General features: G+C 38.6%; 1 protein-coding gene across 6 annotated transcripts in view; it reads right to left on the minus strand.

Moving 5' to 3' along the window:
• Positions 1 to 15,488, minus strand: part of tbc1d1 (TBC1 (tre-2/USP6, BUB2, cdc16) domain family, member 1) — a 51,036-nt gene that overhangs the window by 18,749 nt on the left and 16,799 nt on the right. For 4 of the 6 annotated variants that reach the window (XM_016671409.1, XM_016671408.1, XM_016671412.1 and 1 more), the window contains 12 exons: positions 13,078 to 13,665; positions 10,557 to 10,646; positions 10,367 to 10,471; positions 9,888 to 10,020; positions 9,660 to 9,751; positions 7,508 to 7,624; positions 7,217 to 7,342; positions 6,650 to 6,774; positions 6,233 to 6,496; positions 4,573 to 4,689; positions 4,306 to 4,419; positions 4,004 to 4,137 (listed from right to left, as the gene is read on the minus strand). In XM_016671409.1, the coding sequence (XP_016526895.1) occupies positions 4,004 to 4,137; positions 4,306 to 4,419; positions 4,573 to 4,689; positions 6,233 to 6,496; positions 6,650 to 6,774; positions 7,217 to 7,342; positions 7,508 to 7,624; positions 9,660 to 9,751; positions 9,888 to 10,020; positions 10,367 to 10,471; positions 10,557 to 10,646; positions 13,078 to 13,665 (2,005 nt within the window). The remainder of the gene's footprint in view (positions 1 to 4,003; positions 4,138 to 4,305; positions 4,420 to 4,572; positions 4,690 to 6,232; positions 6,497 to 6,649; positions 6,775 to 7,216; positions 7,343 to 7,507; positions 7,625 to 9,659; positions 9,752 to 9,887; positions 10,021 to 10,366; positions 10,472 to 10,556; positions 10,647 to 13,077; positions 13,666 to 15,488) is intronic. The other 2 variants (XM_016671410.1, XM_007551938.2) reach the window with 2 other exon arrangements.

Raw genomic sequence — 15,488 nt, forward strand, 5'->3', positions numbered from 1 at the left:
TCAAGACAAACCTTGATGCCAAGGCATTAATAGACAAACAGGATTACAACTGTGTACTCTGTGCCAGGTTTACAATTTATGCACAGTTATCTCTTTATGTCTGAGTCAGAGAGTTTCTCAGACATGCTGAAACCAGCCATCACTACAAAGAATTATAGCTCTGCAGGTAGAAGTAAATGCGCAGACTGATTCAGGGGTGATGCAGACGAACACACGAATTTAGATAAAAGCTATTTAGATCTTTTGAGAGATATAGAGGTATACATTTCTTAGACAAACTCAGACGGCGACACTGTTGCAACAGAACCTCTGTGAGGAGTGGGGTGTGGAAAAAAAAACAAAGAACTTCATAGCTGGAGGCTTGCCTGCATTGAAAGAAAAAAATAAATTGCATAGTTTTTCTCATCCTAATTTACCCTTTATTGTTAAAGCTGTGTGTATGCCTGAATACAACATAAAAACCTCTCACACCCATTCATTTCTGCAAAGTGGCACACAGGCAATTTCCTGGGCAAGCAACACTGCTAGAACTTTGTTGAACACACACAAAACACACAAAGTGGGTCAACAAGACTGGTGCTTTCCTCTGGCGCTGTCTGTGTGTGGACTGTCAACATGACCTTGAAGTACCACCATCCCATGCCAACACACACTCTCTAGACACATCCATGAGCTCACAAAAACACATCCAACTCAGCGCTGCATTCAGCCAGCACAAAGTCCTTTGCAGTGACCCGCTAAAAGCTCTGTTTTTTCTGCTGCTGACTCAAAACGAAATAACGAAATGTTTGGTTCAGATCTTTTTATTCCTGCAGACAGACGTCTTCCCAGCTCCTTACCGGTTTCATTAGAGGAGGGAGGCGTAATGAACAGAAAACAGGCGCGCCCTCCCTACTCCCTAATGAACAGCAGTGGGATGGCAGATAAAAAGGACACAATAGTCCCACATTCCCCAACGTACTCACTAGATAAAGTTACCTCCCCAGAGAAAATCCCTGCGTGGGTGAGAGTGGTGGTGAAGACATGAGGGGGACGTTTAAAGTCACGACTAAATCTGATGATAGAAAACTGTAATTTCTACACATCGAAGGTTTATCAGGGCTGTGAGAAAGTGAGAGAGAGCTAGACTTAAAGCAGACAACAGGAAGGTTGTATATTTTACAGCAAAGTTTTTGTTTTATCCATCCATTTTCTTTACACCCTTGTCCCTTAGTGGGGTCGGGAGGGTTGATGGTGCCTATCTCCAGCTATCGTTCCGGGCGAGATGCGGGGTCACCCTGGACAGGTCGCCAGTCTGTCGCAGGGCAACACAGAGACAACCATGCAAACACACACTCACACCTAGGGGCAATTTGGAGAGGCCAATTAAACTGATAGTCATGTTTTTGGACTGTGGGAGGAAACCGGAGTGGAAACCGGAGTACCTGGAGAAAACACACGCATGCACAGGGAGAACATGCAAACTCCATGCAGAAAGACTGGGGCCGGGAATCGAACCCAGAACCTTCTTGCTGCAAGGCAACAGCTCTACCAACTGCGCCACTGTGCAGCCCTCCGTTTTATCCATTGGATTTTTTTTTTTTTAAAGGGACATGCTGTGTTTGGACATGTTGACAGTGAGATTGGAGAATATCAGGAACGCATAAAACTGTTACACTAATACACTGGAATCACAATATCAATTACGAAACTTTCTTTGAATTATCACAAAGCTCCCAAGACTCTCTTTGAGCATACAATACAATACTACCAAAAACATCTAGCAAGGAGATTCTCTAACAAATAGCTCTTAAGCAAACCTGAAAAACAAAAATCAGGATTATTTAACCTCGGACAGTCATGGCTCAGAATGTGCATGACGCAGCAGAATCCCATCTCTTCTTGTTGTCATAATTACATGGTTGTGACTTACTTATAGTTACTGTGTTTGTTTGGTAAACACAAACTAACGTGAAAAGATCAACACCACGGTCTTTGCCATCTCTAGCAGGCATAAGAAAAAGTGCTTAAATGTGCTATTTTTGTTGCAAGAACAATATTTATGGCAATGTGCAAATTCAGTTAGAGGTGACAAAATCTGTCACTGTCCAGCTGTTTAGACCAAACTCAGCTTAAGAACATTACCTCAACTGCTTGAGCTACCAGAATATATTTTTTCTGTGTGTAATCTGATCTTAATAATAATAAACATAGGATTTAATATTATGCAAGCCAAAGAATAAAAAGTTTAGTGTTTCCAAGGATGAGTTGCATACATTTCATTGTGAACAAATTCTGCGACAGGTGATCGATATTGCATGATATTAAACAAATTACTTGCTTAAGATTAAGAGAAATACTTTAACAGAACAGTGCTGAAGTAGCCTGGGGTTTGACTGCGCTGTCAAATGTTCTGCCTGACTGAAAAATACAAGACAGAATTGTTGACTTAACCGCTGACATAAATCACCTGTCAGCATTTGTTTACAATAAAACGTATTCAAGTCATCCTTGGAGACACTAAACTTGTGTCATTTGTTGGGGTGCATGCTTATTAAACTCTTTGCTTTGATTATTTTAAGCATAAATTGTGCATAGAAAAATACATTTTGGCAGATCAAGCAGTCAAAAGATTAATGTTCTTGTACAGAATACATACAGGGTACCTGTATGCATGCATAGGTACCCTGTTTAGGTTTCCAGTTTGGAAAAGTGGAGTTTGAGAATAAGAATGGAAAAACGAAATGTGCATGGAAAACGTAAATTTCTCATACTTTATTCCTTATTTTATTTTCTGAAAGGTAATTACTTTCATCAGATTGAGATTTTTAATAGTTTCAACATATTCTTTCAGTTTGAACCTTTGTTTCAAGGAGAAAAAAAGAACAGACTGATGAAAGATGAATGAATTTGATTATATGAGATTTGAGACGTGAACATGTGTGCCTTGCAGGGCATCATGCTAATCCTATAATTCATATAAACCTTTCAGATATTAAGTGTAAGCTGCTGGTTAGTCTCAGCTTTATCCACTCTAAGAAGAGCTTTGTTATTAAATGCGCTGGGTTTACTCAAGAGTACGAGTCTGATTAATGTTTCCTGTAATTTTCCAAATGGAAATTTTAACTGGTCAAAGTTTATGTAGTCCTTTACACCAGTACTGCAGGACAAAGTACCAAAACAGTAGAAACTGTGCTTCTTTATGAATTATATTTTAGGAATGGGTATTATAATATCATTTATTTTGATTGAGTAGGTAAAAATAATTAACATTTTGATTTGTTTTGCAAACTATCAAATATAATTGATGATGTTTGCTAAACGTCAAAGTGACCAAAATCTGGGCCGGATTGTTATTTTTAACATGAATTAATTTGTCCACTTTTTTTTAATTATTATTTAATTTTTTTTTTTTTCTTAAACAAAAAAAAAAAAAAAAAAAAAAAAAAAAAAAAAAAAAAAATGGGACACTAAACTTGCAGAAGTGAAAAAGTTTCAGAAACAGTTGAGGAGGTGCGATTCGTGCCCGTTTCAGTAATGATGATTTAAAGCTATCATTTGCTTATAGTCGATAAGGAAATTTGGTTCTGAAACTTCAGCAGGTTGCGTCTATGTACGAGCAGATAATTGCTCTGAGCTATTCTGGTTCCATAAAGTGTCTTAATGTGTTACCTTACAATAGTGTAAAAAATATCACCTGTGCATTTAACATCTCATGGAGGATTTTGTGTAGTACAAAAAAAGTCTCTGGTTTTTCTCCGGTGAAGATGGAGAAAAAAAAAAAAAAAAAAAACCTTGGTTAATTTAAACAAAAGGGCGACACAGAGTGGAAACGTCTTGTCACTGCAGCCTGCACGTGCTTCTTCTTTCTCCTACCATTTTGGTTAACATTTTTAGACTGAAAACGAGTTGATGTTACAACTTGTACAATAAGAGAAATGAGAAAATACTGTCTACATCATGAAGATAAGCAAACTACATTGGAAAAAAAGAGAACCATTTATTAAATATTGCGAGTTCCTACCAGTGGGGTCTGTGCCTTTCTGAGGAGTAGCAACCCGCAGGAAGATCTGCTGCCTCCACGAGTGTCTGTGGTTTCGCAGTGGACTTTCACCCGCCACACAAGCTGCTCTCGATGTAGAGAGAGCTGCAACATCCCTGAAAGAACAAACACACAAGTGTGGTTACAGATGGAAACATAAGCCGTCATTACGTAAGACGGGACAAAACATTACGGTTTACACATATATGAGTTATACAGGAGAAGGGATTCATGGAGATCTTGGTACACCCACATAGATATGATGACTCTGTGCACATGTGTACCTGCTTTTTGGCTCGGGACAATCGTTCTCTTGGACAGGAGCCAGAAATTGAAATTTCAGAAAGTTAGGGACAGAGGAGGAGGAGTGCAGACGGGCACGGAGACCACCCAGAGGGCTGAGATGGCGGTGATGGAATGGGAGGCAAAACACAGATGAGAAAAAGAAAACATGGACCCATTTCACACAAAGATATGTTGCATGAAATCGTATAAAGAAACAGTTAATGAAATGACACTGCAGAGAGGTAAACTGAAAACCACACTCTCACCTTCTCTTATTGAAACGGGCTCCAGCAGAAGGTGAAGAAGGATGATGGAGAAGGAGAGGAGAATGGCATGAAGGAAAGGGAGGAAGAGGAGGAAGGGTGGAGTCGGTTGGGAGATTTCTGAAAATTGGTGCAAATAAAGAAGGAATAAAACAGAAGAGAGTCATAGACTTTGGGCCTATTAACTTAACAGAAAAAAAATTGTAGAATTTGGAAAAAGGAAGATGATATGAAGCATTTCAAACCTAACAGTTTGTTTTAATATTTATGCAAGTAAGAATAAGTAATCAAACGTTTAGGATAATCCCATTTCATAGAATACATAAAGATGATTTCCAACGTTGAAAAATGTGTTGTAACTTAAACAGTCTGGTCATCAAGTTCAAAGATTGTTAGGAAATAAAAATATGACGCAAGATACTTAAAAAAATTATATACTACAATTTATTTAAAATATGTTTAAACTGTACTGCCAATATACAAACCTCAAACATATTATAGCTGAAGTATAATGGTGATTAACTTTTACAGCAAATATACTTCAGTTTTAGAAATTAGCTTGTAATTCATAAAACATCAGAATACAATGAACTGCATGTCAAATAGTTTTTTGTTCTTTAGGTAATTCATATTAAAAATCTGAATTTTTTTTTTGTCAGAACTGAAAACATCTAAATATACCAAATAAGTAATCTAATGACGTTCTGCTAGTAAAATATTATAAACTGAAATTTTCAGTTTCGCAATTTATTAACTAAGTAACTAATTTAGTAACCAAGTTAATTTATCAACATTGTTACTAAATTGTAGTGTACTAACTTCAAGCCAGGTTTTACACTAATTACTGTCCCGGTAAAGATATGTTAACTGAGAACATTTTAACAGTTTTGAGTGTGAACCTAGAAACTTCCTGCTCTGCAGGACTAGGAAGCCGTGACCCATTAACTATACACCACAGGAAAAAAAAAGAAAGAGGAGAATGTTGTGCAGTTAGTGTGATACATCTTCAAGCAGGTTTTACAAGTAAAAAAGAAAGCAGGAAATGAGTTTGCAGCAGTTTCAGGGGAAAAAAGGTGCAGCTGATGACTAAAGTCAAGAGGTCATGTTATGCCTGCCCTATATTCAGATACAGTGGGGAACATAAATATTTGACGCACCCTTTACAAGTCATTCAATTTGTTTTTCTGATTTTTTTTTATTAGTTTTTGTATCTCACAGCTGAGGAGTACCTACAAAGAAAATTACAGACCTCTTCATTCTTAGAAAAGAGGAAACTTGGAGATATATTGAACACTTAATTATCCCACTTTAATATCAAAAATCTAATTGTTGTTGTTAAACCTCAGGTCATTAAAATTACTTTGGCACAGTTTGCAGATAAACCAAAACAATGCTGGAGAACAAGTCTGGTTGGCTGAACAAATTCCAAATAAGTTTCAATCTCTGCTTAGCCTACTTCTGAACAATAGTAAAATGAAACCGAAACAAAACTAAACGGACAGATTGATGCATAACTTAGCCAGCTGGTTTTGCAACGCTCACCTTGGTTGTTCAGGTTTTTCCTGGCTAATACCAGTTTATGGTCATCTTTAAAGCTTGGCGCCTTTTTTAAGTTTCCTTTACACAAATTTATGGTTTTTATATAAAAACATGAGCTTCTTACTTGCTTTGGTGAGGGTTGTCTGTGCTCACAGAGTAGTGTCGTACAAGCTTGGGCTTCGTCGCTGCACTCAGTTCCTGAGGCGAATGAGTCTGCATGTATAGGGGGGAGTCCTCGAGCACTGAGGACGGGGAGGGGGAATGACTGAAGGTGCTGGCCCGCCGGCGGAAGCCCTGCGGCTCGGGATTATCAGGTAGAGAGGAGGACGACGAAGACAGAGGAATAGACGAGTCAAGAAGCTTCAAGTCTCCAGCGGAGTTGTGGCCTCTGAGGAGAAAACAAGGAAAGACAGTAAGCATATGAAAGCTAAAAAACTGTTTAAGATAATCACCAAGTAGCAAATAGAAGTTAGTTCACGCATATGAGCAAAATGCATTAAACATCACAAATGACCAAACTGTAGCCTTCATGTGGGTTTACCTGAGTGGGCTGGTGGGTCGTAGGGGGTCCTCGAAGCACGGCTGACCTCTGCTGACAGCACCAGAAGAAGAGCTGCTCTCACTTCCCTGACTGCTCTCCCTCTGAGGTTTGGCCTTATTGCTTCCCTACAAAAACCATAAATGAGACGTTCTAGACATTACTTTCACTACGTTCATCAGTTCACACCTGAATATGAATCTCTGAAGGCGTATTATGAATTAATGCACTCATTTACAAGAATATATAAGACATATACAAGAACGATCACAAGATCAAACATCACTTTAGATTTATTTCAAAACTCTGGATTAGCTTCAAAGATGGGAAGAAAAATTGTACCAATCAGGCATTTCCTGGTCAATGAAGATTTCCACGTTTCTCTGAGGTTGTTTCTAGTTTTGATAAATTTTATTTTAAAGTTTATTAAAATGGTGAAAGCGCATTTATATATGGAAATAAAGGGTCATGTTTATAGCTTAAAGTGTATTATTTGAAAGGAAAGAAAATACTGAAAGTGCACACTTGTCCAAAACAGCCTTCAAAATGAAGCAGAATATAATCCAGTACCTTCCAGATGCCTTCTAAGGACTCGGTAAGAGAGCGCTTCGCTCTGGACTTGAACTGCTCCAGCCGCTGCCGACTGCTGCTCTGCTGTTGTGTCTCCTGAGGTGCAGGAGTTGCATCTTCAGAGACCTGCACACACAGCACGGATCAAACAAACATGGACCAGCAAAAAAAAAAAAAAAAAAAACTTGCATCATGGTCAGTTAAAATAGGAAGGTCCAAATTAGGACTGTGCCAATCCAAAATGCTGCTCCCAACATCAGGAAAATGAATTTGGAGGCTTGCAGGCTGTACCTGTTTGCTGTTGTCAAGAGAAGAGTGCTGGTGAGTTTTCTGTTTCTCCTCATACATATTCCTTAGGGAGGCCATCACTAGTTCATTTTCTTCCTGATCGCTCTTAGGACGAGCCCGCTGCAGAGGAAAATGCAGATGTAAAGTTACGTAGAGTAATGTTTTATAAACTATAGGAAGTATTTAGTTTAGACATACAAACAGGGTTTTTTTTTTGTCTGAGTAAAACAGCAGGAATAAAACACTGAACATTCAAGGACATTGTTATGGGGAGAACATAAATCAAAACAGGATTCATTTCCTTTTTTCCTTAAGCTTGGTTTGCAAGAGATGATTAAAGCAATAGTCTGTTTTTTTGTTGCATATTTACATGATCACCATGTAACTGATACTAAGATAGAAGCTCCATGCTAACCAAGAACATGTGGTTTATTTGGCAATTCTGACTGAAAACCATTTCTGCTTGACAAGCAGGAATACAAGATGGATGAGTGTTTTCTCTATTTTTGGTCCCCAGCACAACTACAATGTTTATGGATATTTAAACCTCACATTATCACATTACAAACACAGATTTCTGTATCCTATTGGAGATGTTATATGGCATACAGCACAAAATAATGCATAACTGTGAAGCACCCAGAAAATGATGCACAGTTCCAAGAGGTTAAAGCATTCAGAACTCTCTGCTCTCATATCTCAACATAAAATCCAGGATAAAGACTTGACTTCAGAAGTCATTTAACATCAGAATAAATCCAGGTTTTCTGTAAAGTCTTAGACGATTCCTAGAGAACATTAGTGAACAAGCAGCATCATGAACAAGAAACACAACAGATAGGTTAGGGATCAGTTTAAATTGGAGGAGTCTAAAAGGACTCCTCCAAGCGTTACATGTCTTAAAAAGCACTGTTCAGTCTACCGATGAAAAATGGAAAAACTTGGGTTGCTGCAAAGGCTACTGTCCTGAAATTTTGGACTTTTGCTTTGGAGGCTGAACCAGCACTTGGCTGCCACACCGGAGACTGGAATTACAAGCGCCACTTCAGGCAAAGTTTTGAAATCAGGGAATATTTCTCCAAGTGAAATAATCAGACGACGGCAAGATTCTTTGAACGAGGAGCTTGATCCCACAAGCACTCGCTTCAGAGGGAGGAAAATCCTGCTGCATGTTCTGCTTGTGCGTTTGTGGTCCAGCTGCACCGAACTGTGACCCATAACTCTTCAACACGCTGTCGGCTCCTGGATATTGGCACGATTGAATAAGGTGTCCAGTTCGGAGATAATGGCCAAGTGGGATTTTTTTCCTGATTGATTTAGTTAAATATGCAATTAACTATATGTACAAAGTTGAAAATGTCCAAGTGGTCTGGTTTGTGAATTGTAATTTGTCAAAATGACAAATGGCCTTCAGATTTTTTGGTCACCATTTCAAAAATAGGGAAAATATCCGGTTAATTTCTAAGAGGTTGCAAGAGGATTGCAACCTTTTGCCAACCACCACTGGTTGGCTTCACCTTGCAGCACGAAGCAAACAGCCAGAGCTACAATATTACAATATTCATCTTCACATTTTAAAATGAACAGACCTAAATGAGAATCTAAAACGTCTTGATTCGTTGTGGTCGATAACAAATCAGTGTAATATATCACTGAAAAAAACTTCTCTTCCATTTCACAATTATGCACCACTTTGTGTTGGTCCATAACACTACATTGTGTGGTTTTATTGTGTAAACAGTCAAATTGGTATGAATACTTCTGCTCCTCTATAACGCATCAATCCCACTGAGCACTTCTTGATGTAGTTCAGCCAGATCACCAGCAGATGTCAGCTGTGCTACAGAGAAATGAGGATCCCGTTTCTCTACTGGTGAACTCTTATAACCTGTCTTGTTGCTACAGCTCAACATGTGGCATAATCATAGGAAAGACTACAAATTATGTTGAAACAATCTTGTGTGTTCAGTTAAAAGCATAAACCAACTGAGTGAGCATGCAGCTCTGGTTGGCTGAAATATTTTGATAATGTATGATATGTGTGCCTGTGTAACCTCAAAGGAGGAAACTCTGATTGAGTCATGATAAACAACTTGCCGACCGGCTGGTTTGTGTTCTCGCTACAACATGTCCTTCAGATTCACAGACACCTTACCATAGTGTTTTCAAAGACTGAAGCCTGCTCATCGTTGTCTAAAGTGGCCAAGTGCTTCTGAAGCTCTAGCTTTGTTTTGGAAGGGTGCAAACCTGCAAAAGAACAAACAGACAATATGAGAAAGAGTCGTTTTATTTCAGATTTGTTGTGCATTTGACATGTTTGGTTCGTCATGGTTTGTATCTATCAAATATAATTGAAGGTGTTGCTTAAATACATAATTGCTACCTTCTATTCTCTCACACAGCCTGTGGAGCTGCTGAATGGGGCAGCTGTCACACTGCTGGCTCTGGGTCTTTGCGTTCTGCTGTAGGGCAGCCACAGAGAACGCCTGCTTCAAAGTCAACATGATCTCATCCACCTACAACAGCAACACAGTGGACCTTTATACCACTCTTTCATACGTTTGACAAATGATTAAAGTATAATTGTGTTCAATCAATTCACTTCTGGAAACAGAAGATCGCCTGAGTTTTGTTGATACGAACAGAAACCCCCTGCCGCCCCCCCACCAGAAATTAGCCTAAAAAAAGTTAAATTAAAATAAATACAGTGCAGATAATGTGTAACACTATAGTTTACAACATTATTTGAAACCATGAATGATGTGTCACTGCATAACTAACTAAAGAAGATACATTATTAGAGGCGATTGATTTTTTGTGTTAGAAAGCAGAAATGAAGGATCTAAATAAAGACTTCTTTACCAATGATTCATCAGTGCACTGGAAGACATAGCACACAAAATGGCAGCTTCCGCCTTCTGCCGTTTCTCTGCAAATGAAGCCAAAGTGATCGACATGACGAATTCCCTGGAAAGAGATGGAAGCAAAACTTGTTTCAAATGAAACACAGACCCAATGAGACACATCTGGGTAAAAACGCTGCGCTTCTTACCTGAGAGCAAAATGAGATTTCTCGGAAACTCTTTTCTATGGCAACTTTCTTAGTGTCTGGACTGACCAAGAAGATCTGGGACTTGCCCACCTAATAAGAAGACATACAGAAAAATATTTTAGTGTGCATGAGTGGGGTATTGTGTAAATGCTAAAGAGTTGAAACCAGACATAAACATATGTACGCTGTATACAAACATTCTGACATTAAGTCTGACTCTTTTTCTGGTTTTAGGTCCGGAAAAGCCCTAAACGTTTCTATTAGATAAATGCAAGACTGTAAATGCAAGAAATGTAAATAAATATATTTGTTAGGATAACCTTTAGACTTCAACACCTGTGCCAAATGTTTTTTAGTATCCTTCGATAAAAATTCCACAACAGCTGGAATTTTTGTCCATTCCTCTTCACACTTCTGTCGAGTAAACACCCTCACACTCTCTCTCTCTCACACACACACCCCCCCCCCCCACACACACACACACACTTCTGTGCTCACAAATTTCCAACTATGCTGAAATCATGGCCTCTCCAAAACGCTGATTTTTAAAAAAATCTTAAATGATTTTGCAACTATTTGAGCACAAGCTTTATCTTTGTGACTCATTTCTGAAAATGTTGCCGCTATATTTTCATACAACGTTCTTTTATCTAGGGTGGGAATTTATCGCATCACTTATCATGAGAAAAAAAACCATCATCACAATGAGAATTTTGATTTATCAGATCAACAACGAAGTTCTTTTCACTTTTGTCGGAAACCCATAAATTTGCAATTTTTTAAATTTTTTTCATTGAGCATCAAAAATGTCACAAAAAAAATCCTAAAATATGATTAAATGCACTCACTGTGCTTAGGTTATTTTTGTCTGATGCTAAAATGTATTTGATAATTTGAAACATGCAAGTGTGAAAAAAATTTGAAAACATAAGAAATCTGTAGCAGGCAACTAATTTTTCACAGCACTACAAAATGATCTCAACAGATCTGGAAATTGAACCTGCAGACTTGTAGAGTTCTGCAGTTCTCTCTCTGATATCTTGGCTGACATCATTTAATTTTCCATGAGGAAATTTGTTACAGGATTCACATGATGAACCTAAAGAGCAGGAACCTCCCTACAGATCGTTCTATGTGGACTCCAGAGGCTGACCTAAGTCAGTGACTTTGGGACAAAAAGTAAAAATAAAAAATACATTTTAGCTAAATTTTCTAAAGACATTGTCCTCCTCCAGTTTTCTTCTCTATTAAATCTTATTCCCATACTGAGACTGTTCCTAATGTAATTATTCGATCAGCTTGTTTAAACCTGGGCCAAAGAGGAAGGAGTGACGTCACACAATGAGATCAGGCTGTGGCGGCAGCAGGGCGAATCATGAATGTCAAGAAGAAGAAGTCCGATATATCCTGAGCTGGGCAGTAATACGATGATTCCTCTGCCAGTGATGACCATTTCCTGTCTGGAATGCAGTATGGAAAATCCATGCTAGCAAAATACCGGAGGGAGCAAGTAAAGGTCAGGCAGAGGAGTGTTGCTTCGGCAGATTTGAGCACCAGTCAGCATTTGTTCCTGCTGAGTCGATATTATTTTCTATCATGTTTTTGTCCTTTGCCACTTATTTTCTATCAAGTCCAAACTCTTAAATGTTACGAAAATCCTCTCAGAAACGTGTTGCAAGCATATGGCAGGTATGGAGTCAACTTAGAAAACTAGAAACATGTTGCTTTTTTCATCAGCAACATTAAAACTGAGATATTTAAGGTCTTAAAATTTCACAATCAACAGTTGTGAACCACAACAATAGCTTGTGTTTTCTGCCTACAATCTGACACATTCAAAACAAATAATCCAAATTCAAACATTGATATAATCTATATAAAAAATAATATATTGGGAAATATATTACATTTCCCAATATATTATATTTGGAAATATCATATTTCCCAATATAATATTAAGTTGGCTCAATGAAAATTACCTCATTTAGTCAGTGAAGGGAATATGCTGCTGTGCTTTTTAATTCGACTCTTCTTTTTATTACAGGCCATTTAAAATATATATTTGTATATTTATTCTACAAAAGACATTTTGTAATGACAACTACATTTTTAATTAATCTAGAAAATAGACAGAATATATATATTGTTAATGTTGGCAATTATAGTATCTAAAGATATGAATCAGCTGAATCCAATGGTGAAATGATTCTCTGTTCCCAGGTTTATAAAATTAAAACAGTCGATACAAGTGGATCAACAAGAGGGGAGTGCATTATTTCCGCAGCTTTTTCATCCACCATTTCTACCAAGGAACACAAAAAACTCATTTTAGTCAGAATTTCTGACTTTTGTGGAGCATACAATAAAAAGCTTCTTCTTAATTACAAGCTTTAAACATTTTTTTAAAAATAATAATTTTTCCTAATTTTATTTTACAGGTGGAAAAACAATAATTGATCACAAAGCATCCACCATGATCAACAATATTCAATGAGTGCGATTTTATGGGATAATTCATTACCGTAAACAGCATGGTCCGGTTCTCCTGCAGGCTGGTCGGCTGCACCGTCGTCGAGCAGGTGATCGAATCTGTAGTGTTGTTGTTGGAAATTTCTGGACAAAGGCCGTTCTCATCGAGGTGCAGGTTTGGGAAGCTGGAGTCTCTCTTAAACAGAGCAGCGCTTGACCCAGTGGTGGCGCTTCCCGTTGTACCGTTCCGAACAGAGCCATTCCCCAGTCCAGAGGATGGGAAGGTAAACGCCCTCCTGAGCCCATCCACCAAACCCCCACCTCCCTTATCTGTCGTCCCTGAGCCATGCAGCTGACTGAACTTCTCGATACACTCATCTATTAAGGCGGGCGGGGCTTTCTTGTGAGCAACACTCACTCTGCCGCAGAAAAGTACCTCAAACTTTTTAGCAAACGTTGTTGGGGACACAGCAGAGGTGGGAGCGGTGGAGTTTGATGTAGCAGAGACTGAGGAGAGGCATGTTTCTGAAGAATCACTGCCTTCTGAACTCGTGGACGTCTTTATGGAGTCAGGGCTGATGTCATTGTTGCGTGCTGAGCTTTTGCCAGCCTGCCTCAACGTACTGATGATCTCAGGGACCTACAACAGAGACACAAAAAGAAAGCATTGAATGTAGGGACTGTGGAAGAGCAGAACACATATTCATTCAGTTGAGGAAAAGTAAAGGTTTTCTGAAATATCCACAATAAACTATGGACTTTAGGATGAATTATTAAACCTTTACAAAGTGTGAGTGGAGCTTTTACAAATGCAGCTGACTTTATGATGTGGCTGGTAAAAACAACAGATGAGTCAAAGTGGGGGGCTTTGCAATTTGAGCACAAAACTGACCTGTAGGGGGCAGTAATCCTGTTGCCTCACCTCACTCTGCACTAACCTGCCAACCTGTAAAGACTTATGATTTCCTGGAATCAAAGAGCTTTTGCAATATTGTCTTGTATTAAGAGAAGCCAAATTAGACCTTTCGTCACAAAACTGGCTTTGCCCTTTCTTGGGAGTGTGTCTGTTCCTCATCTGACAAAAGTTTCCCATGCGTGTTAGCTTCCCCATGTTCCACTTGTGATTTATACAGAACAAGAAATTGTAGAGCAGAATATTTAACACATCATCATCCAGACATTTTTGTATTTTGACCTTTAATAAGTTAAGAGTACTACTGTTTTTGCATGTGAAGAGAGCAGCAGACTTTGCTCAAAATAGATCCTGCTCTGTCTTTAAGATCTATAAACTTTACCTCACTCTACTACCGACTAACTGCACCACAAAGGAAATTTGAGGATGTAAAACACACACACAGAAAGTGGAACAAACAGGTCGCTCTACATACACGACTAACTGGCACACAGCACAACAACTTCCAGCTCACGCTTATCTGCCCATATATAAACATGAGTGTGACGTACTGAAACTTTTGGGTTTTATGAACAGCTGATGATTGAACTCTGTCTCCATGATCAGGAGTTCCTTCAGACAGCAATGCTGAATGGATCTCTTTGTTGTGGACCGAGACTGAACAATGAAGACGCATCTAGGTCAGATTCTGCAAGATGTGTTATGGCTGTGTTGTTATTCAGAGAACATAAACATTGGCATGTTGCGTTGTACACTATGTGCAAATATCTTGCAGGCTGATAACCGTCTATTTAGAAACAGATTGTTTTTGTTTTCAATATACTGTTTCTACTCAACACTCTCCGTAGATATTTTTCTGTTCACACCAACAAAAATGTAGCTTATATCTCCCTACTTAAAAAATATAAAACAATATTTCAGTAAATGGTTTGTTGGAGCCGTAAAGGGTGACACCCATTGATGCAGAAGTAAACAATACTCATTGTAACAGAGAGTTAAGGATTATTGGCCTGCTGGCATTTGAATTGGCATAATAAACAATGGAGTAACTCTGTTGAAAAGAAAAAGTCTGCAACAAAGATACACCAGCAAAAACATGAAGAAAAAACAGCAGATAAATCAGTTAGAACAGATGGCTGCCAGTGCCATCAGAAAATAACATCTGGCTGCCATTTCTGCTTCTCCTATTTTGGTCTAATTTAACACCACCACAGTGGCAGTGTACCAAACCGATGAACAAAAGGGAGGAAGTAGATGAGCTAAGCAGAAGCAGTGGTTGAGTCACACCAGGAATGTCAGTCGGATGAAATGCCTGAGCAACAAGTAAGTTTTACAGACTTAGAGCCAGGTCTTGCTGCATCTTGTCTTGGTATGAGGTGTGCTCAAGCCAGTTTGTTTTTTATGTAATCAAACCAACACCTGTCTAACAATGAGACGACAACATCTGAGAATCTGAGAATGATTAAGGTTTTTGTAATTGGAAATCCGACACAACTGAAGTTATAGAAATACTTTCAAAATCCCTATGTCAAGGACAATTACAAATGGTT

This window comes from Poecilia formosa, unplaced genomic scaffold, assembly GCF_000485575.1.
Source record: "Poecilia formosa unplaced genomic scaffold, Poecilia_formosa-5.1.2 Scaffold44, whole genome shotgun sequence".
NCBI lineage: Eukaryota > Metazoa > Chordata > Actinopteri > Cyprinodontiformes > Poeciliidae > Poecilia > Poecilia formosa.